We start from the raw sequence: 21869 nt of genomic DNA, 5'->3' as shown, positions 1-21869 counted from the left end.
ACCTGTTAAAGAAGTATGTTGAACAAAAAGCAATTGAAGACACTGCAATGCATATTTACACTTACTGTTTAGGAAGTGAAACCATGAAAGCAGACTAAAGAAAAGTTTATTCTATGTATTTGAAGTTTGTTTCAACTTTTGCCTAATTCCATAATGTAACTGGATTTTTGGTAACACGTAGTGTTATCAGCAACTTATATACATTCATAAACACGCATGCTCTCCCAAACAGTATTATCGCGAAGACATTCCACAACAAAGGAACTGTACCACAATACCAGACTTTTGGAACCACTGTGTCAGCAGGCTTCACTTCTACTCTGGGTCTTAATTTGAATTTACAAGATAAACCCGTATTTCTAAAAGTTATAAAATAATTAAGTAGTATTAGAGACAGAGATAGGCACGCAGGTTTGAAAGATGCTGATAGCAGCATTCACAGTCTAACACTTCATAAGACGACAGATGGAAGAAGAGGGTAGTGGAAGAGAGAGTTCACCAATGGTTTCCTGAAACTCACCCCTTTTCTTCTTCTTTAAATAATAATGTTCCTATTTCAATAGCTCTATGTACTTATTGACATTATAAAGCAGTATTGTATTACATAGCTAAGCTTTCTCAAGAAGAAGAAAAATATTTCCGGTAACTACTGATGTATTTTCTAGGTGTTGCGTACTAACTTGACTCAAGTCCTTTTTACTACTGTTATCAATACAACTGTCAAATAATGCATATTAATGGAAAGCACAAACATTTATGGTTGGACTTAATGATCTTAAAGGTCTTTTCCATTCTAAATGACTCTGTGATTTCTATGATTCTAATGGAGACCCATCAGTGCTGACACTACTGAAGGGGAATATCCTTTAACATTTTACAGTAATTCTGAAGCATCGATTCAAATACAATTTTTCAAACACTATGCTCTTCACCAAGATTTCATTAACAAAAAGCAATAAAGACACACCACAAAAGAATCCTCTGCTTTTTTTGGAAATTTATGAAACTACAGAGGAAATTTCTACCTGTTCTAAATCAGGAAGCCCCTGAAGGAGCTACCATTCATAACAGGATAATACTAACACATGATCTAAGAAGCCATGAACATAACTCTCCTATGCTATATTGCCTTGACAATCAGGGACCACTTCTTTACAGACACATCATGAGCAGGCCTTGAATTACAGGCAATCTCTATTACAGTAACAGAGACTTAGAAAAAAAGAAATTCACCAGTATTTAAAACCAGAAAGCTCACTCAGCCTTCAATTGCAAGGGAAGACAAATTGCCCTGTGCTCAACCCTAAACTTCTCTGTTGTGCTGTAGCTGTATGCTGGGTGGCACTTTCTATGATGAAAGAAGACTTGCTTGTTGCTCAAGTGGGGTCTTAGAATACCATGACAGAACCACATCCAATTATTCAGTTTAAAGCAAGTAATTCTGGCTGTCTCATTACATCTAGTCTCTGAACCACTTTGACATAAACCATTATTCCCACTAATAAGACTTCTGTCAAACTACCTGCTACAAGTAAGTTTAACACATTAACTTACATAATCAGCAGAGGACACTTAAAGACTTTCTCATCTACAGAGAGTTCTATGATCAACTGCACCAAGAGCTTTGCTCCTTTAACACTACATGAGCTTGCTTAACACTGTTTCACTTCCAACAAAGAGTTAGTTTTCGGGTTTGGATTTTCTATGACTTTGATTGATATAGGATTACTGACCTATCAGATAGAATATAAAGCATATAACTTGTTTTGAAACTTTTGTCCACTGGCGATGCAAAATTATTCCTGATGACTGTCTCAAAGCATGATCACTATGTGTATCACAGGGAAAGTAGGATTAATTTTAGAAGTTCTTCTATTTCTGGTGCTTCTAACAAAGCTGCTTTCTTGCAACCTAAGGGGTTTAGAAGCACTTTCTTCAGTAATACAAATACCACAAGGCAGGGCAAAAAAAAATACAGTCACATCCAGGACATCATTTACAGTTCAGTTTTCATTGCTATCTGCCTAGAATTAATACACTGGAAAGCTGCTGTGGGTCTCTGCCTAGTGATTAGAGAGAAGCCACACTTTAAAATTACATTCATCAAAAGGAACAAGGAACACACTTCACTTGGACCTCAGCAATTCATGCCAAAGTTGAGTTGCTAGCCCAGTAACATGAGGAAAGGTGCCATTACACTACTTAGAAGAAACTCAGTGTTTGGTTATATAAGATGCAGTATATGAAACAGAAGTATTGTAGAGTTGCAAATGCTCTCTTTCTCACTTCAACAGAGGGGGCACTTGTCTACAGCCACCAAGAGAAACTTCTCTCCAATGCTGCAGTACAAGTCACTGTCAATCTTTGCAGGTATGTGCAGAAAGCACACCAATTTTTCAGAGTCACAAAACACATTTTTTATAGCAGACATCCCAAGGGAATCCTTCCACATCACAGGAATATGGACTCACTGCTCACACAGAACAGGGCACTCGGTGATATCCAATTCCTTTGAGGTCATCTGTCAACAGATGAGGTTAAGGATAAAAGTCAAGTAAAGCTCCTTCTAACAAAGAAAAGCATTGGATACTTTACAACCAAGTTGGAAAACAAAACTAAAGGGGAAAGGGGAGAACAGCAGCTTTGTCAAGGCATACCTAAAACTCACCTCTGTTGCTTGCTGTTACACATGAATTTTCCATGGAATTCTTGAGAATTACCTTGGCCACAGAGCCTACAGAAGGACACCACAAAGCTCCCTTTCACCCTGTACCACTCCTCACAGCAAGCTACTTTCTTGATCATTATCTTACCGTAATGATTCCTATATAAGCAAGAGGAGGTTGAAACCAGTTCCCAGATTAGTCTCCTCTTCGCTGTCCTATACTTCACTTCAGGAATTCCACTAGATTTAAAATATGTTTATCAATGATCTGTTAGTGAAATATTAGACTTGCACAACACAAAATTATTTTGATATACAGCTCTACAGGAGACCAGTTCTCAAAAATAAGAACGTGTCCATTCCTTACTTTTCTGTAACAATACGTACCTTCTTCCATTTAAAGATAAATACACACATACACATGAACAATCCATTCACCAATAAAGAGCCATTGTTCAGATCTCACTAAATTGTACAGCACATTGTATCCATTCACGGCATTTGGATTTATTTTTTTTTCAGTAACCCTCAAGACAGGAAAGGAAATTCTCTTCCGCCTTCGCCCAAGAGCCTATTTTATACCATGAGACAACTGAAGCAAGAAACAAGTTCTCCATATCATAATGTGGCCATAATACATGAAACTATTTACAGTCTCGTGATGTATCACCACAAGCTTACAATTGATCCTCTGAGCTTGACAAGAAACAGCAGTAATGCAAGTCATGCCATAGAAGCCAATATGCCATCTTGGAGGTATGTATTCTTTACTCTTAAGTAGAGACTCATGCATGTTGTACACTTACATTTCCAGAGACAAGCACACATACAAACACTCTCCATTGCCTTGCCCAGCTGCAAACCCCTCGGGCTCTTAACAGCTTCCACAGCACCATTTCCAGCCCTGACAGCTGTACTGCCATCGTCCAGGTCTCTCCTCAGCTCTTGCCACCTCTGCAGCCTCTGAAATGAACTTAAACCTCTGGTATGAAGATACTGCCCCCGTTGTCTAGAAGCTATTTCTGAAAACAGATACATTTTGCCTGTTCCCTGGTGCCTTCACTGCCATCAAGTTCACCTCTTGGCTACGACCTCCCCTTGTGCCTGGAAGTGACCACTGGCGACTTTATTCAAAATAGGCACCAGTTGTAATTTCAACTCAAAGTATTCTGCAGCAACCTCTTACAGCAACAGGCAAGATTACACCCTTAGCTGCTTGAAACTTAATTATCTAACCAGTGGTCATCAAGCCCTACAGATTTCTTCCAAGGAAGGATAGCCAAAGAAAAATAAGTCTTTTGCCAAGAAGCTGCAGTTAATTATTTGTGAATTCATTAATCCATAATATAGTTTTTAAAGTGTAGACCTACTCCCCCCACCCCTTCCCCAAAGAAACACAGCTATAGAGTTGATATGGACTAGCAGGTAAGTGCACACCCCTTGTACACATTGAAGCATATGCAATATGACCTGGAAAAGTACACCTGGTTTGAGAACTACTGTTTTAACATGCAAATTCTCAACTTTACATTGCCTCCAGGATCCAGAAGTTTATAATCATCAGACACCCAGCCTGGGCTACCATAAATGCAAACATAGTAAATACCCAGTCATACAACAAACCACTGAATGTGACGGAGATAAATTAGTCACCTCATTTAACAAAGCAGCATATTACAAGTTATTGGCTGTATTACGATTAGCTAAAATCCCACATACCAGATGAGTTACAGTAAGTCAGCCCCATCACCAATGAGAAAAGCACACTGAACTCTCTTGTTTGCCTGTCTTTTCAAAAGGTTCTGTCCATTCAAAGGACAGAATACAAGTAGTAGGTATATTCTTTGGCCCTGAGCATATGAAATTTCTTCAGCTCCCTATTTATATTTTGCCCTTCATTTGTGTCGTCTTCACAGAAAAGGCAACTTACTCATGCTCAAGAATTAAAAGTCTCAGACTAACACTGTCTTCACTCAACAGAATATGGCCATCTTCTTCCTTAACTATAAGCCAATAGGCTACCTACCAAGCACATCTGCACTATACAGAAGTCATAAACAATTGGCATGTATTCGTGTCTATAAGAGGACCATAATTTAAGTACATTCAATCATGTCAAACAAAATGTTTTGTTTGACAAATAGTTTTTAATCATGTCAAAAAAATTCATTTGGTGAACAGCTGTTTCATTAAAAGAAAAAAAAATAATCTATCATCCTACCCCTATTTAATTTGTTTTCTTTCTTGGGGATCAGATAGTCAACCTTTTTTGAGTCCCCTGTTCTGAAGGCTTGAATCTATAATTTTATTTAGTTGAAAAATAAATGTTCATTCTATTGACTTTAAGGAAAAATACTCTCAACATCAATAAACTTATCTTCCTCAGCTGAAGCTCTATCTAGAGCACCTGGGTATAAAACAAGACCCAAGAATATTTATCCTTACCATACACAGAATCATATACAGTTACGTATTTCAGTAAAAGCAAGCAAAGTCAATCTAGCAAAGTACGCTACAAAATATTTTGAAAATAAAGTCTGGTTACGTTTCTAAAAAAATGTAAAGTAATTGCAAGCATTTTATATAGCATCAGCAGTTAAGGCAGGTAATGGATAGCAACACTGAAGCCAACAACAAAAACACCTGGTTGATATTCTTCCCTTTTTGATTGGCATACATCAGCAGTTTTAAAAACTCAAGAATTTCCACAAAAAACAGTTAGAAAAGCTTTAATAAATTTGCTTGTATTTACAATCTAAAATTAAAACTGTCCAATAACTGGTTTTGTACACTTAATTTCTCAGCTGAAACATGTCTCTCCATCCTATCATTATCTAATTATCTGCAATTCATCCAAATATTAATTACAAGAGTACCTGCCTTCTTAATTTCCTTTTTGATATCTCTCAAGGGCAGGCAAGTGCAACAATGTTAATAAAAATCAAGCTGAAAAAGGAAAGGATCTCTGCTATTCTTGGGTTTTATCACTTCCTTAAATGAGTCATAATCATTATCAGATGCTATCTGTTTGTCTTTATATGAACAGTTTTAAAATGCATGACTAGTAGGGTACAGTCATCTGACAAACAAAATGAAGAATTTACCACCAACAGTAACACCAACTGTGGCTATTCACCAAGAAGTTTCTCATTTCCTTTTTCGTACACGAAGTCTGCCTGGAAATATGTTTGACATGTTAAAGAAACATGCACTTACATCATAGTATATCCTCACAATAGTGCCGTACAAGACAAAGGGAAAAAAAAATGCAAAAAATCACTAGCCTAAAACTAGCAGTAGTTTAAATACAATCTTTTCAATAGCTTTTTTTTAAATAGAAATAAAGCAGCAATAAATCTAGCAGTAGTCTAAATTATCCTACCTTATTGTTTAGCATGCTAATTAAAGAACTTGCAATCAGTTCTTTGACTTTACAAGTTAGAGGACCCACAGAAGTATTCCTTCTTTTAAGTGTTCTTTCTGGGGAGCAACTAGGAAAGAAGATACTCTAGTTTTATCTAGCACTAGTAAGCACCAATAACATTATTCAATTAAAACCCCCTCTATAAAAGAGACAGAGGTGAAGAAAGTAATTCCTAGAACATGGGCCGAAGCTGCAGTGTTTCCACCTGCAACAAGTTACATTTAGAGAAACCACAGAGAAAAAAAAAAAGAGAAGAAAATTTAGGCTTTTCAACTGAAGCATCTCCAATATGGCAGAACTGTCTCTCCTCTACATAACAGCATTTAATAAATACCTCATGAAGTGTTTCAAGGTAAGGGAAAGAGATGTATATGATTACAGGCACATGACCTGGCAAAACACAAACATGAAAATCTGTTGTGTTTAGTCCCTACAAGCTGAGAAGCCAGGAAGTTATGCAACATCATCAGCCAACGCAACAGCACCAGCCAACTAAAAACATTAATGATTATTATTAATGAATAGCTGCCTTGCAGAAATAGCAGTCATTACAAGTTTACAAAATTGGACTTGTTAAAATAATATTGACATGATGTGTATATCAGAAACGAATTGCAAGTAGAACAAAACATTCACATAAACATGTGTGTTTTTAATCTAGATTGTGAACAGAACTAAATGGTAAGGCTTAATAGTTTAACATAAACATGGGCACAGCACATAGCCCAGGGCTCAGCCAACATTGTCAGCTAACAGATGTCACAGCAGTTCACAGGACAAAGCTACAAAGGGCCCCGAACACCATTCAAGATCGTGCAACATGTTACAGGCTGAAGTCTCCAACACCAGCTGAAGCAACTGACCCTCACGCATCAGAGATCCCAACTCCAAGAAGTGCGCTGGGAGGACGTCACCATTCAGGCTGCTGATAGCAGTGGCCTCATCTGAGGGTCGTGAGCTATCTCTGAGGTGCCGAGTGGCCAGGTAAGAGAGATGCAGGAGGGGATAAACACACTGCACAACAGGGAAGGTAAGCAGGACACTTCCAAAAAGCAATTACTGAGCAAATCAGGAGTGACTACTGAGCACTGCAGGCAAGGGTGAAGAAGCCCAGGTGCTGTTTCTCAGTCTCTCCAGTGAGAAGCAAAAGGGTCAGGGCAGAGTAGATGCATCCAGATGGTCAATATGTGGTTATTAGCTGAGCTTTTACTGCTATGACCACAGGAACCTCTTTCAGGAATCATGTGACAAAGTATGGCAAGAATATCTTTGCCACCAAGTGCATTAAGCTTGTGAATAAGACTTTAAACTAGGCATCGTGGAAAAAGGTTGTCACACTTAAGAGAAGTGAAGACATAGGGAACACATGACAGAAGGCTCTCACACTTCTCTTTTGAAAGAGGGATGTGTGGGGACCCATCTCAAGTGCTTGCACACAAGCACAAACAGCATGGGAAGTAACAGGAGGACTTAGCCCATGCACAGTTGCAGAGCTATAACCTCACAGGAATTACAGAATCACAGTGGGACAGCTCACGTGGCTGGAGTGCTGCAATGGATGGATACAAGCTCTTGAGAAAAAACAGGCTGGAAAGTTAAGGAACATCTGTTTCAATCTATGCAAAGAGCTGGTTACAACAAATACTGCTTTGCTTGGAACAAGTGACAAGACAGTCAAGACCTTATGGGTAAGGATCAGAGAACAGTCCAACATGGGTGATGCTGTGCTAGATGACTGCTACAGACCTCCTGATCAAGAAGGGGAAAAAGAAGAAGCCTTCATTTGAAAGCTGGAGGAAGCTTCACAATTGCAGGCCCTGGTACACATTGGGGCCTAAAAACACTGCTATCTGCTGGTAAGGTGTGGTCAAACACAAGCACTCCAGGAGATTTCTTGAGTGTGTTCAAAATGATTTCTTGGTGCAAGTGATCAATGAATCTACTAGTGAAGTTGCTCTGCTGGACCTGTTGCTCACAAACAAGGAAGAATCCGACAGAGACGTGGAAATTAAGAGTAGCCTTGGCCGCAGCAACCATGAAATTGTGGAGTTTAAAGTCCTGAGAAAAGTCAGAAAGACAAATAGTACAGTGTACAGTGCAAGACCCAGTACATACAGTTACAACAGGGCACTTCAGGAGAGCAGATTTCAGCTTGTTCAGGGATCTTCTTGGTAGAATCTCATGGAAGACCACCACGGAGGGTGAAGGGAAAGCCTGTGAGAGCTGGCTGATCTTCAAGGACAACCTCCTCAAAGCACAAGAGGGACAATTCCTGCATGCAGGAATTCAAGCAGGCCTGACAATGGACCAACATGAAAGAAAAGGGAACCTGTGACTGAGCTCAAATGCAAAACAGAGTACATGGAAGGTGGAAGCAGGGGTGGGAAGAATATACAGACGTTATCTAATCATGCAGGGGTGGAGTTAGATAAGCCAAAGCTCTGCTGGAGTTGAAACTAACAATGGATGCGGAAGGCAATATGAAGGGGAGAAAACACATCTTAATTTTTTCCTCCAAAACTGAAGTTATACAACAGAAAATAGATCTTTGTACAACAAGGTGTTATGCACATTAGCATCTGCTATACATCCTTGTCTTACAAATGTAAGAGAAAATCTGAAGAATCAGGGCTTCTAAATGTGAACTTGAAGTCTGATCAGTTAGCAATAAACATGATTTACTAGCGGTACTAGCTTACTCATAACCCTGTCTGAAAGAAAGGAATCACACGTGCTTCCGCTTAGCATGACTTTTGAGATCCAGAACACAGCAGCCTGAATCTCTTGACATGGTAGCAGAATTTTTGCACTGAGAAGCAATCACATTCCAGAAATGGGCACCAAAAGAGATTCTATCACAACACCTCTATGAACATAGGTTTGCTTTAACCTCTTTCTGTTCTTTGGTAACAAGGATATACAAACAAGACAGCCTGATTAGACATTCTCTAGTCTTGTGATTATACTCTGCTAGTGAAACAGTCATGGTGTTCAGAAGTGGCACTTTTTGTTGAAGCAAATTCTTAGCTTTTTCTAGCAAAGAATAATTGATATCATTACCCTTGCCATAACCTAAGTATTTACAATCACTTAGCTGTCTTTTTCTTCGTCCCAAAATAGATCCCAGTCAAGGCACGGCCAGCATATATTTAGTAGACTTTAGTCATGGAAAATACAGAGGAATCAGCCTAGTGCAACAATGAGCAGAGGGGTGGGGATAAAAAAAAAAAAATCTTCACTTTACACTTTAGGGAAGCATATTTTTTCAAGACATGCTGTCCATATACACACTCTTAGTACACACATGCCCTGATAGTGAAAAGATAGTAACAAAAAACACCCTTAAGTTTTCATGTGAGTCCTCAGTTCTCCCCCCCTAAAAGCAGACCTCAGCTAACATCTTCAGTAGTATATCTGTACTGTAGAAGGAACAGTAGCAGAGGGCAGAGTAGGTCAAACAGCAGAATTCCAACACACATCAGACGCTCGTAATTCCCCCTTCCTCTCTGCAGCCTCTGCCCACATGCCTCATTCACAGGAAGCTCCGGTTTGTTTGGAGGAAGACTCCAGAAAGTCTGTTAAATTGGAGCAACAGTTTGACAATAGGTGCCCAATCTGGGAACTTCTGCTGAAGACTCTTTTAGTTTAAAAAAACCCCTTCAAGTCTGTTCTTAAATTTAAAAATATTTTGGTATTTCAGGTCACTGTCTCAGCCATACTGCCAACATGACAAGTTTAGATGCCTTCCAGCACAACTACATCTTAGGAGAAATATCAGTACTCATTCTGTATCATTTGTAGAAAATTTAAACCCCCAATGAGATTGAATAAGTAGACCAAAAAAAAAAAAAAATCAACAAAAACTGAGTCACAAGAAATCTCAAAAATCTCTCACAGCAGGAATCTGCGGAAGAAGACAACACACCTATACCTCACAAAATACCATGTATTGACAGAGTTCAAAATGAAGATTTGAGTAAAGTCCTACTTTTCAAGTTGACACTGTGTTCACCAAAAGTAATCTTCAGTGCTGAAGACTTGAAAGAGTGGGAGAAAGGGAAGGTCTATCAGGTACATTACTAAGTACAAATGCAGGGGCAGAGTGTCAAACGCTAAGAAAAACATAAAAGTACCTTTTAGAAAAGTGGATGCTGAAGGAGGATAAAAGATGATAGAACAAGGACAGCATTGCAAATACTTCTGCTAAAATTAATAAGCCAGGGGTGTTTCAAGGTTATGAAGCACTTCAGCATTGCTGAAATAAAACAAATTGTGCCAGTATACCCAAATAGGACAACCCTTCCATTACATAGCTTTGAGTCAATTTAGTTTAAGGCACTGAAGTAGGAAAAACAAAAATCTCCATTCGAGCTAACAACCTTTCCTGGGCAGAAGTCACAAGAGCATCCAGACTGTCAGATACAACACTACAGATCAATATTCTGAAACGTTACTTCAGGCAACACAAGGTGTACGAAGGCTATAGAGCTCTACTCACGTGACACTGGACAATTTACAGAGATAACTGTAATTCCCATAAAGCACAAGCATTCACTCTTTTTCACACATTTACAAAAACGGAATAGCCTTCCTGCTGTACAATCCTGGCATAAAACATTTAGTCTTCTCTGTAGATAAAGAAATTATAAAATAACTATGAGCCATACTCCAAAGAAAAAATGATTGAAAAGACTTTAGGAAAGTTTTCAAAAAACTTACATAAATAGTCATGCTGATAAGTAACTAAAATAGCTCCATCTACTGGTTAAAATACACATTTCCTTTGTCATGACATGCTCTCTCTACTGAAGCAAATTTAACTCGGGGGATGCCAAGCACAAACCAACACAGACTCTTACACAGATAATCCCTTCTAATAACCATTGAGATATTCTGGCAAGGTAGATTTGGGATGCTTGCATAATCGATGTTTATTCTCAGTAACACAAAAAGCAGCTTCCAAGATGTCAGGACGGACTTTTTAAATGCAAATGCTGCGCTTCTTTAAAAATAATGTAATATCGTCACCTACTGCTAATTGTGCAAAAGTAAATTTAGAAATACATATTTATGAACATTGTAAGATCATCTGCAGAAGAATCAATAGTCTCATTTTTGCATTCAGATATTTAGTAATCTACAGGGTTAAGTAGCTTGTGCTGCTCTTCTCCGTCTGCGTATTTACAAAAACCTCACTTGAATTTCACTATTTATATCACTATTTCAAAACATTAGCTAAACAGCTATCTTAATTTTAGCAAAAAATATGAAATGCCCCTAAACTTTATCACTCCAGAATATGCTATACCAAAAGCATGACAGTATTCTTTGGAGACCTTCCCTAGCTAAGTTCAAGTACATTCAAGTTAGATACTCTGTATTTTATCAATCACTAGTTATAGAGCAGCTCTATTTACCAAGTACTACTTCAGAGCCACTAAAGATCTTGTGTGTCAGATATCCTTGTGTAACGGATATCAATATTCAAAAGCCAACAGCCACCATGGTTACTTGTCTAAAGTCACCTACAGAGGCAAATCAATCACATGGATACAAGGCAACAATTACTCAACTGAGTATACCCAACAGCAGATAAAACTACTGCAATGAAGCCTAATGAAAGTTCTGAAGTAACACATCAAGTTTTTGACAGCCATGGTAACTTTTTAAGCACTGAAAAAGACTGCCAGCACACACACTAGCAGCTTACAGTACTCTAACCCAAAGGCGATCAGTGACATTGCTCATAGCCCCCTGCACGGTGCAAGTTGTACAAGGTATGCACTCTACCCAAACAGCACAACACAGAAAAGCAGCTTGTCTCTGAAGTCACAGATTCAGGTCTGCAAGGTTGCCAGACTAGTAAAATTCTCTCTTATCAGGGCTATTTAGCTAGGGCACTGCCACACCAGTGTAACTGTATTGCTTTAACTTGCAGAGAGCAAGTGTTCTTCAGCCAGATGCCACGAACTCATGGGGGAGGAGAGTTCCCTGCACAGTCCTCAGTTATGCAGTACAAACATACCCTCAGTTACCCTTGTCCAGCCATAAAGGGAAAACACCAGTTTGAGCTTACTATGTTCATACAAAAAAAATTTATACGTACCAGCATAAAATTCTTGGCGAGACCTGTCATTTGACTTACCATCACAAAAGCCACATGTCAAATAAGGTGGCCAATAATCACACAAAAGAACACTTTTCACTATTTAATTTCTAAAACAGTAAGTCATCCAAGATACATGGAAAGATATGAAGCAATCAGTTCTGTAAAACTTTGTTCTACTGTACTGATGCTAGTTACATTCTTACATATAAATTACCACCAAGGTAAGCCAAGACTTCTAACATATTTTAAAAGGAATTGTTTCAATAACCACCTAAAAGAAGTGCTACCTAGCTAGACAGTTACAAAGCTATCTGAAATGCAGTAACTTGGACCAAAGCTTAGTTCAGAAACCATGTATTCCAGTCTAGCTGTCACCAAATACCTGGTTCTCCCTTGAAATGCTTTAATGAAAATGAAGTCATATTTAAGATTTTTTCTTGAAAAGAAAAAGCACTATTTTTGATTATTAAACTGTTGTAACTACCAGCAGATTCTGACAGTTGGGGTACTTCTCAATTTGTATATTTTTTTTTACTTCAAGTGGTTCTGACATCTGTTACCCTACTCCTACAAGCCTTCACGGGTTTTGCTATGGATTTGAGAAGGTGGAGTACCAGACACTACCCTGTTGCATTAAAAAGATGCATCAGTATGAAGGAACGGACAGACCCCATTGAGGCAATGATGTGTGTTGAAGTGGGCTGTACCCGAAAGAGTCTTCAAATGAATCCTGAAGTGAAAGCCTAAAGCTGTCATTGAAACACAACCACTGTTGAACAGGTAAGTCTAAAACTCACCTGATAACGTGCATGCACAGCTGTTAAAAAATAAAGTGGTAGCCAACCACGTAACCACTTTAGAAGAAGCACAGGGACGCTAATGCCCTCTTCAATGAGATACGGCAGACCACATTACTTTAATGCTTTGATTACGAAAGCCAGAAGTAGAGGCCTGGAAATACGCCCTTCTCCAACAAGAGCCACTTTCAGTTCTGTTACCATCTACAGTGGAATAGTGATAAAGCCAGATTTGTTTCATTGAAAGAAAAAGACAACACAAGGAAGGATAAGGCCATCACTTAGACATACTGCATGGTCTACGACCTTGTGAACATTTTATGATATACCTGAAGTAGTATCAAGTACTAAAGAAAAAAAAAGTTTCCACCTACTTTTTTTTTTTTTCAGATAACAAAGTATTTTGAAAATATTACCTGCAAAATACCTATAAACAGAACTGCAATATACGTTCCTTAAATGCTACTTAGGGCTGCTGCAAAGAAACCCACCAAACCATCCAGTAACAAACACCATAATGACAAAAGTCAGAAGCTACAACCAAGATCACTGGTACACAGCATCTAGCATTTTAATACCATCACTGTAACTGTCAAAATCACCACTGTATAGAAAGCAACATACTAACATGCTCCACTCCTCTTTAAACGAAAAAAGAATGACAATAAGTAGCTATTGAGGGAAGAGGAAAAACAAGACAAGCATACAACAGCTTCTCCTTATACTCTCACAAACTCCAGCTACTTTCAACTCATTCCTGATGCTGTTGCTCATCCATTTACTAACCTCAATGTTACCTGTTTTCCAATGCTTGTCCAACCTCCCCTTAAGTCCACAAAAACTTCTTGTGTATACATTGCATAGCAAGTATACCTGTGAATTCCCTACACTGAGTGAAGAACCACCTCCTTTTGTTTGTTCTGAACCTAGCGCCTAACTCTGATTTGACTGTGTGCCTCCTCTTCCATCTTCACCTGCTCTCTCCACAGGAGTTATATAGAGCCTTAATATTATTGTCCCAACATCTCTACTAGGCTGAAAAGTCCTAGCCTGTTCAATCATTTTTCATCAAGGAACTAATTCATATCTCACTGCCCTCCAGTGAACCTTTTCCAATAATGATGCATCTTGTCTAAGATGAGGAGCAGAACAGCTTACAGTATGTAAGGTATGAAAGAACCATGGATTTATGCAGTTACATATCTTTTTCCGATTGTATTCTTTACTCATCCCAGATATTCTGATCATCATCTGCTCTCTGGCTGCAATAACTATATCAGGCATTTGTTTCATCTCCCTCTTCCAACTTTCAGATACACACTGCCACCAAGCAGTCTCCTCAAAATACCAACGTCCTAAACACTCGATGATTCTGTTCTTTAAGACTGGACCTAAAATACAAAACAAGCAAGGTTAAGGGGTGGTTTATACTTTTGATGAAATAAATCCTGAGGGGGAAGGGGGTGACTGACAGAGGTGCTCCTCCATACGAGAAGCACCAGAGCTTACTTATTATATAGCTAATACTATATAAACACAGAACCACCTAATTTACCAACATCGGAGGAAGAAGAAAAGGAAGCATTAGGGAGTTCTGTGTTTGATCATGCCTCTGTATTTTTAAGCCGCAGCACTTCAGTTCCCAGATTTAATTCACACTTTCTACAAAGTCCTTTCATCTTACTGAGACATTTATTTCTGAAAAAGCTATGCACGTGTAAGCAGTTTCAGCAAGCTCTACTAGCAGGAAGGTGGCCTGTACTACCAGAACCACAGGATTAGAAAAACTAAGTCAAGCTGTATTGTCAAAAATACTCGTATTTTGGATTAAGTAGCTTTCATGTATATAAAATTAAACCTCTTGCATACAAAAACTATAACAAATCCAACACTGCTATACTATGTAATTGCCCAAAGATCAGCATGTCCTGTCTTCTCTTCAAGCTATTTATTTCACGTCTTCCCTAGAATTTTTTTTTCTAGTTCCTACCAATCTTTCCGCTCTCACTTTTCTAACCGTTTCAGTTTTGTCTCAGCTGCAGTTACCTCCTGAATGCACTTCAGCACAGAAGTCAGGCTCCTGACAAGGCGTTGCTGTTACGAAGAAACCAACTTGGACCACTCCACTGAGCACCTCTGTTCAAAACACCTACATCAAAATGACCATGCAGCAGTATAGCAGCTTATGCGTCTGTCCCAAAAGCCCCTAGTTAATTTCTGTTTCAGCAGAACCTAAATGACTTCTGCCTGGCCTGACAAATGTGCTCTGGGCACGCTGACTTTCATGAAGTCTGCAATCCTCTTTTCATTTGGATTCACCTGAGGGCAACCATCAGCACCTTCCACTTTAACCCCATACACTTGAAGTCCAAAGCTTTTGCAACTTGCTCCATACAGCCTAGCATCTCTTTACTAGATGGGAGTATTCTCCTGCCAGCTAAGAAGAGATACCTGCTACAGAGAGACAAAGTAGTTTTAACATGAATTAAATCTATCAAGCAGTCTGCTCGTACCAAGGATTATCTTGAACAAGCTAACATGAATTGGGAACGTGCCTTTTTGGGACAGAGACAAGGCGGCAGCGAAGCAGTCTAGAACAGATCTACAAAACCTTTATTGGTGAGCACATACGTTAGTTTCTGAAGCCAACGTACAAAGAACTGTGATAATCTAAGGAATCTGCAAAATTCACAGAACTTTGAACCACTAAGTTACCAATGCTCCTGTTACAGCAAAGGAAAGATACACTAAACGTACTGATGTCACAGGAAGCTAGCACTTCAACAGATTGCCAATTTTGCCAAACGCGACTAAAGTCTCTCCTTGAAGAGTAGCGGAAAGATGATGAAAACTCACATGCTCTCATTCAGTGCTATTTCTCTGTCCGCCGCACCATTCTTTGTGCCACAAACTACACAACCCTCCTCTTCAGGCACTGAAAACACGTCGCTGTGCAACACCTTTTTGGAAAAGGCCTTGAAGGGGAACATCAGAGTGAGGGCTCAGAGGCTCATTAACAAAATCCAGACCTTGAGTCATCTGAAGGGAGGGGAAATTACAACTCTGGAACCACATGTATTTTTCAGTAGCACAGGAAGTAAGGCTACACACGTCTGCTTTACTTAGCCACCGGCCCGGGAAGGAAACGAACCCGAGCTCCGTAGTTTTATCCATCTCCCCCCACCAACGCTCCCCCCCCCCCCCAAAGACGAGAAAGCCGCTGGGGAACCGCATCCACCACCTGACCCGACTCCGCGGCCGGGCAACGGGAGGACGACAAGGGGAAGCTCACCGCTTGCCATGTGTGCGCACTTCTCCCTCGCCCAGGAACTCGTCAGCGAGCGGGGCCGGGGGCAGGGAGAAAGGCGAGGCCAGGGGCGGCCGCGCCGCCCACCACCGCCGGCACAAGCCCCGCGGGGATCTCACAAAGGAAGGGGGGGTGGGGGGGAACGGGGCGGCCGCAGCCGCCCAGCGCACGCCGCGGCGGCGCCCGGAGCTCAGCGGCGGAACAAAGGCTCCGGCCCCGCTGCCCCCCGCCCGCTCGCCGCGGGGGCGGGCGGCCGTGGGGGGGCGGGGGGGGGGGGGCGGCACGGCCGCGGGCACGAAGCCGGCCGGCCGGCGGGCGGGCACACCTGCGACCTCGCGGCGAGAGGGACCGGGGAGCCTCGAGCGCTCGGGTACCTGCGCCGCCGAGGGGTGGGGAGCCAGAGGAGGGTCCCCGCCGCTCCCGGCCCCATCACAAAAGGGGAGCGGGGCGGCCCCGCGCACGAGGCGGGAGGCACTGCCCCGCGGCGGCCCTTTGTGCGCCCCCCCCCCCCGCCCCACACACACCCCCACACCCCACCCCCGCGTTACCGTGGTGAGCAACGGTCTCATCTGCTCGCCCGCCCGCTCCTCTTCCATCGCGGCCCCGCCGAGATCGCCCGGGAGAGAGACGCGGAACGGGAGGCGGACGGCGAGCCGGGGCCGGGGCTGCGCGGCTGGCTGCCTGGCGGAGGCGGGCGGCGTTGGTGCCCTCAGGACGGGGCGGCCGCGACTACTCCGCCGCGCCGGGGGCCGAGCCCAGACCGACTCGGCGCGCCCGCTCCCCCCGCCCCGCGCGCGCGACCGACAGCGCCACCAGCCAATGGGAGGGAGCGCAGCGCCTGGCGCGTCGACGCCCCCGCCCCGCCGCCGCCCCCCCGGGTTCTGGCGCGGCGGGGCGGGGCGCGGGAGGGGGCGGCGGCGGCAGCCGCACGCGGGGCCGCGTGGCGGGCTGCCCCCGCCGCGCCTCGGCCGCCTTCCGCGCGGAGGCCGGCCGTTGGCGGGGCGCGCCAGCTCCGCCTGACGGAAGGGCTCGAGCCCCGGGTTGGCGGGGCCGGCCCCCCCCCCCCCCCCCCCCCCCGCGCGGGCCGGCCGCGGGGTCGGCGGAGAGCGGTAGCGCCGGCGGTGGCGGTTTGACGCTGGCCCCGCGCAGCGCCCCGTGTCCCTTGCTGGTGCCTTCTGCCAACGCTTCTACCGCGCCAGCTGAAGTCTTCCATGCCAGGTGCCTGCCTCAGGCTGGGGTTTTTTTGGAAAAAAGTAACCAAAGTAATTCAGCACTTCCAAAAATAACATTACTTGCCCTTGTATAAATATTCCAACAGTCCTTTATTCAGCAGGCTGGAGGGGGGGACGGTGTCAAGGTTGTGCTTTTGGCTGCCTCCGTAAAGCCTCGCTCCGGTAAAAGTTTTTAGAAAGAAGCAGCTGTTTACACTCGTCTAGCAGGGGTAACTTTCGCCTTGGTCTGCTGCCCCCGTGACGAGGGCACCCTCCTGGGCACGCTGGGGTCTAAAGCCCCCTGCGCCGGTAGGACTGAACACGCATGTGCGCAGCCGGCGAACCGTCCCTTCACGCTTCCTACGCTTGGAAATCATCACCCTTGGCATCATCACCCTGGGGCTTCTCCTAACTCCACCCACGCTGGTGTGGGGGGCAGGGGGAGTCTTATGCTGTTGCCCCTTTTTCCACCCTGAAGCCCTGCCTGGCCAGACTGGAAGGCAGCCCTAATTTGCCCAGGACTTCTGGACCCAGTCGTCAATGAAGCTCTAATCCCATAAATGCAACGAGTTAACGTGCCCCGGCGGGGCAGAGGTGCCACCCAGCTCCACAACACGTGCGATACAGCCAATACCCTGGACCGCTTTCGGGATGGTTTGGGCTTAGGGCTTACTCGTTACGTGCAGCACAGGAACTCTGAAAGAAAATATCGGTGACTTCGCTGCAGGCGCAGTCCCAGCTTGTATTCTGAAAGTGACAAAGTCCGGATGGGTCACTTGAAGAGGGGCACAGAGATTTCAGGATCAGACTGGAATCACAGGAGATGCAGCGTAAAAGAGAAGGCGAGCTGACGCAGATGTAACACGGTCGAGATAGAGCAAGGCAAGGGCATCAGAATTAGGCTGGGTCTCAAACAAACCCCCTCAAATGGAGACGAGAGAGCTGCTGGTCTTATCAGTAGCTTTAGAAGCAGCAAACGAAAGGAACGCGTGCATCAGCAAACACCATGCTGGACTAACACTATAAAAGGAGGCTCTGCAGAGCCCGCAGACAAAAAATGTAAACCTGTCTGCAGAGGCAAAGCAGGCCTCTCCTACTGCCTACCAGCAGGAGGCTTAGCACAGCTTCAGAGACCCGCTTGCTTTGGAGGCTGGCCACAGGGCAGCAAAAGGCTCTCAAACCTCTGCCTGAGCGTGGGCAAGAAGAGCTGGCTGGTGACCAGTAGTCCTCTCTGGGCTTTTCAGGAGAGGCACTGGCAGACACAGGTGAGTCTGCAGATGAAAATAGCTCACTGTTTCTCTGAACAGAAGCAGGTGTCCTGGAAGGAACTGCAGGTGCACATGCTGTTGGATGGCATTGGGCACAGATCAATCCTGGCTGTAAGGCCAGAGCTCCTGACCCATACAACTCGGAGGAAGCTTTCAAATTAATGACTTGGCATGGGTCTACACCAGGTCACTATAACCTGTACTTTGAGGAACATATCATTAGTGTAAACTACACCTGCCTAGTTGCACTGAGGAGAAGAAGTAAGGCAAGCTGCATGGAACTGATTGAAGTGGGAGTAATCTTAACACGTTCTTCAATCAAAGATTATGACCTGGATCAGGTCTGAGCTGAGTTTGAACAGGTAATAGACAGAAATAAAGCACTGTGCACAACCACCACAAAAATAATAACCTCGATACGAAGTGCCTTGACATACCTACAGTATAACTGTGACCTATTCTGCCCTTTCCTCTTCCAAGAACAGTACTGGCAGAGTTTCAACTCAGATAAACCATTGAAAATGATCTCACACTAGACAGCATGGGTATACTGCAGATGGATTGTTACTTCAGGTCCCACGTGATTAGTGCTAAATAGGTGTCTTGGGAGGCAGATCACAGAGGTCCTCCTTTGACATTGGGATCAATACAGCCCATCTTCATGAGCAGAGAATTTCTCCATTCTCAGAGGACTCAACCCAGATAACAGTAATATCTAATGTAAGGACTTCCCATAATGTGCAGTAAACTACAGTATTTGGTGAGGTTCCTCAGGGGACAGCAGACAGTGTTCCTAAAAACTCAGCCAGAGTGAGAAGAATGTTTAGTCCATCAAAAAGGAGCCTACTGACATGAATGTCAGTTAGGTTTTTACATTAAGGGATGTTCCTTTTCCATTATCCTCTTGATCTCTGAAGAGGGATCTCTGATGGGATGCTCTTTTCCCTGGCATCAGAGAATACCCAATAGACAAATCAAGGCGCAGTAGGCCCCAGCATTCATTTGTCGTACTTCCTTTGGCACACTATACTGAGAACAGTATCTCCAGGTGAACACCCAGTCATTTGCTGAGCTGAAAAACTTGTTTGTTCACTGCATTCCATCTGGTCACCATAGGTATAACTATAGCAGAAAAGGCCAACCTAGCTTCCCCATGCCATGCTGCCTGAGTGAAAAGAAAGTGATGCCTCTGTTCACATCAAGTTGACCAGAACTTCGTAATGTTCAAAACCTAACTTTTCCCAAAGCCGTTACTGAAATAGAAGCAGGCCAGCTTTGTGCATACGAGCATAAGTGCAACTGTCACTGACACACCAGATGTCATAGGAAAGGAGATGGATAGGGCTTGTGCGGCACTGAAGAAGTGGATCATCAGTATTTTTAATAAGATAATGTACCTAGTCCACCGAGAGTGGCCTGATGGTGCTTTTCATCCACTCCTCTTCCTCCTTTTCCCCCCTCCGCCCCCACGCACATTCTCGGGCATGGATGGAAGAGGCAGAAATTGTTGGATAAGCCAGATCTCTGATTAGGAAATTGCCTGTATCCTTAAGGCAGAGCCATCAGTGTTGGCTTTACGCTTTACTCTCCTGCTCTTTAAATTTCTTGCCAACTATCAGGCACTTACAGGGCTCAAAGGAAGGAAGTTAGGGGCTGATAAAAGCACCTTCCATCCAGCCTGACACCAGCATCTGATCCACTCCAGTCGTCAGCTGCTCTGGCAAATATGACCTCTGGCAGGAAGTTACCACAGACCTCAAGAACAGGATTAAAAGACAGTGTTTAATGGCATAACTGCAACAGCCATTACCTCTACCAAAGCAGACTCTTTCTCAAGGTTTTTGTCCGTTAATACTGGCTGTTCTTACAGGCTGACACAATATCATTAATGAAAACATTGGCAGCTTTAATGGTGGGGAGTACCTGGTGCGGATACTCATAAGAGGAGATTATTTTGGCAACAGTAGTGCCCCTAGGAAGAGCCGTAAGAATGGTGAAGGAAGAAAATGCTAGAAGTCAGTATTCCATAGTCCTTGTTACCTTTTCTCCCCAGAGAAAGCAGAAATTATTTCCACAGCCAGGACAGAGCCTCAGACTGAGGAGCCACCAACAGAAAGATAAAAGGAGAGAGGGGCTGAGGAGGAAAAGAAGATAAAGGGGAGTGGCCCTTCTTTCTCACTAGAGTATCTGATGCTGGCAGAAGCAAACAGAAATTCAAGAAATGAAATCACTGTGTGAGGGGGAGAGGGATGCCATATGCAAACTACTGGTTCTTACAGCTGCACTAGAACAAAGAACATTTAATAGGAGTAATAAAATTCAAACAAAAGGGATAAGGGCAAAGAGACACAAATAATAGTGCAAACAATCACAGGTACACGGGTACAGAAGGCAAAAGAAACACCTGGGTAGGGTGAGAAGACTGGCTCCAAGCAAAGAAGTGGAGTAAGCTTGGGGAGAAAGATGCTGATGTCTTAGGGATCAAAAAAGGTAAGTATCAGATGTTAAAAGGGGGGTGGGGGGAAGAAGGGGTGAGGAAAGAAACACGCAAAACTAGAGCTGCGAAAGGAGAAAGAGGCATTCTGGCCTAATGCTCTTAAAGACAAAGAAAAGGGTCTAGGGAGAGAACAGTTCTCTGCTAGGAGGCAGACTATAACAGAAAAACTGAAGAGTCTCAGGACCCCTGCCAATGTACTTTCTACATTACAATTTAAAAAAATGAAACTTTCTCCTACGTAGTCAAATAAACTGCATTCTTTACATTCTAGGTACCTGTTTGCCAGGTTCAGACTGCAAAAAAGCCAAAGACATTTGCAAGTAAAGCCAGAAGATATTGCATTTTAAAGATGAGTGTTATACAATACTTAACTCTTAAAAAAAATTACCAGTTGCGGCAGTCTAAAATTGGATACTGAAGATTAGTTGAAGCTCTCGACATTATTTGGCTAGCCATCTGCAAAAGAATAAATACCCCTTCCCATACTTGTGAAAGCTGTCATGAAAGTCAATGCTTACAAAACAATCAGACATGTAAAGCTGAATACTAGTAAAAAGCACAGAATAAAAATAATAGTTTCACCCCCAGAGC

General features: G+C 43.0%; 1 protein-coding gene across 5 annotated transcripts in view; it reads right to left on the bottom strand.

The window, feature by feature from the left end:
* SLC4A7 (solute carrier family 4 member 7) overlaps positions 1-16976 on the bottom strand; it is a 96256-nt gene extending 79280 nt beyond the window's left edge. For all 5 annotated transcript variants that reach the window (XM_049798652.1, XM_049798647.1, XM_049798651.1 and 2 more), the window contains exon 1: positions 16851-16976. In XM_049798652.1, coding sequence (XP_049654609.1) covers positions 16851-16898 — 48 coding nt within the window. In that variant the 5' untranslated portion in view covers positions 16899-16976. The remainder of the gene's footprint in view (positions 1-16850) is intronic.
* Between the last annotated feature and the right edge of the window lie 4893 nt (positions 16977-21869).

This window comes from Accipiter gentilis, chromosome 4 (assembly GCF_929443795.1).
Source record: "Accipiter gentilis chromosome 4, bAccGen1.1, whole genome shotgun sequence".
NCBI classification, from domain to species: Eukaryota; Metazoa; Chordata; class Aves; order Accipitriformes; family Accipitridae; genus Astur; species Astur gentilis.
The sequence above is the reverse complement of the archived record's forward strand: the minus strand, read 5'-3'. Positions and strand labels throughout refer to the sequence as shown.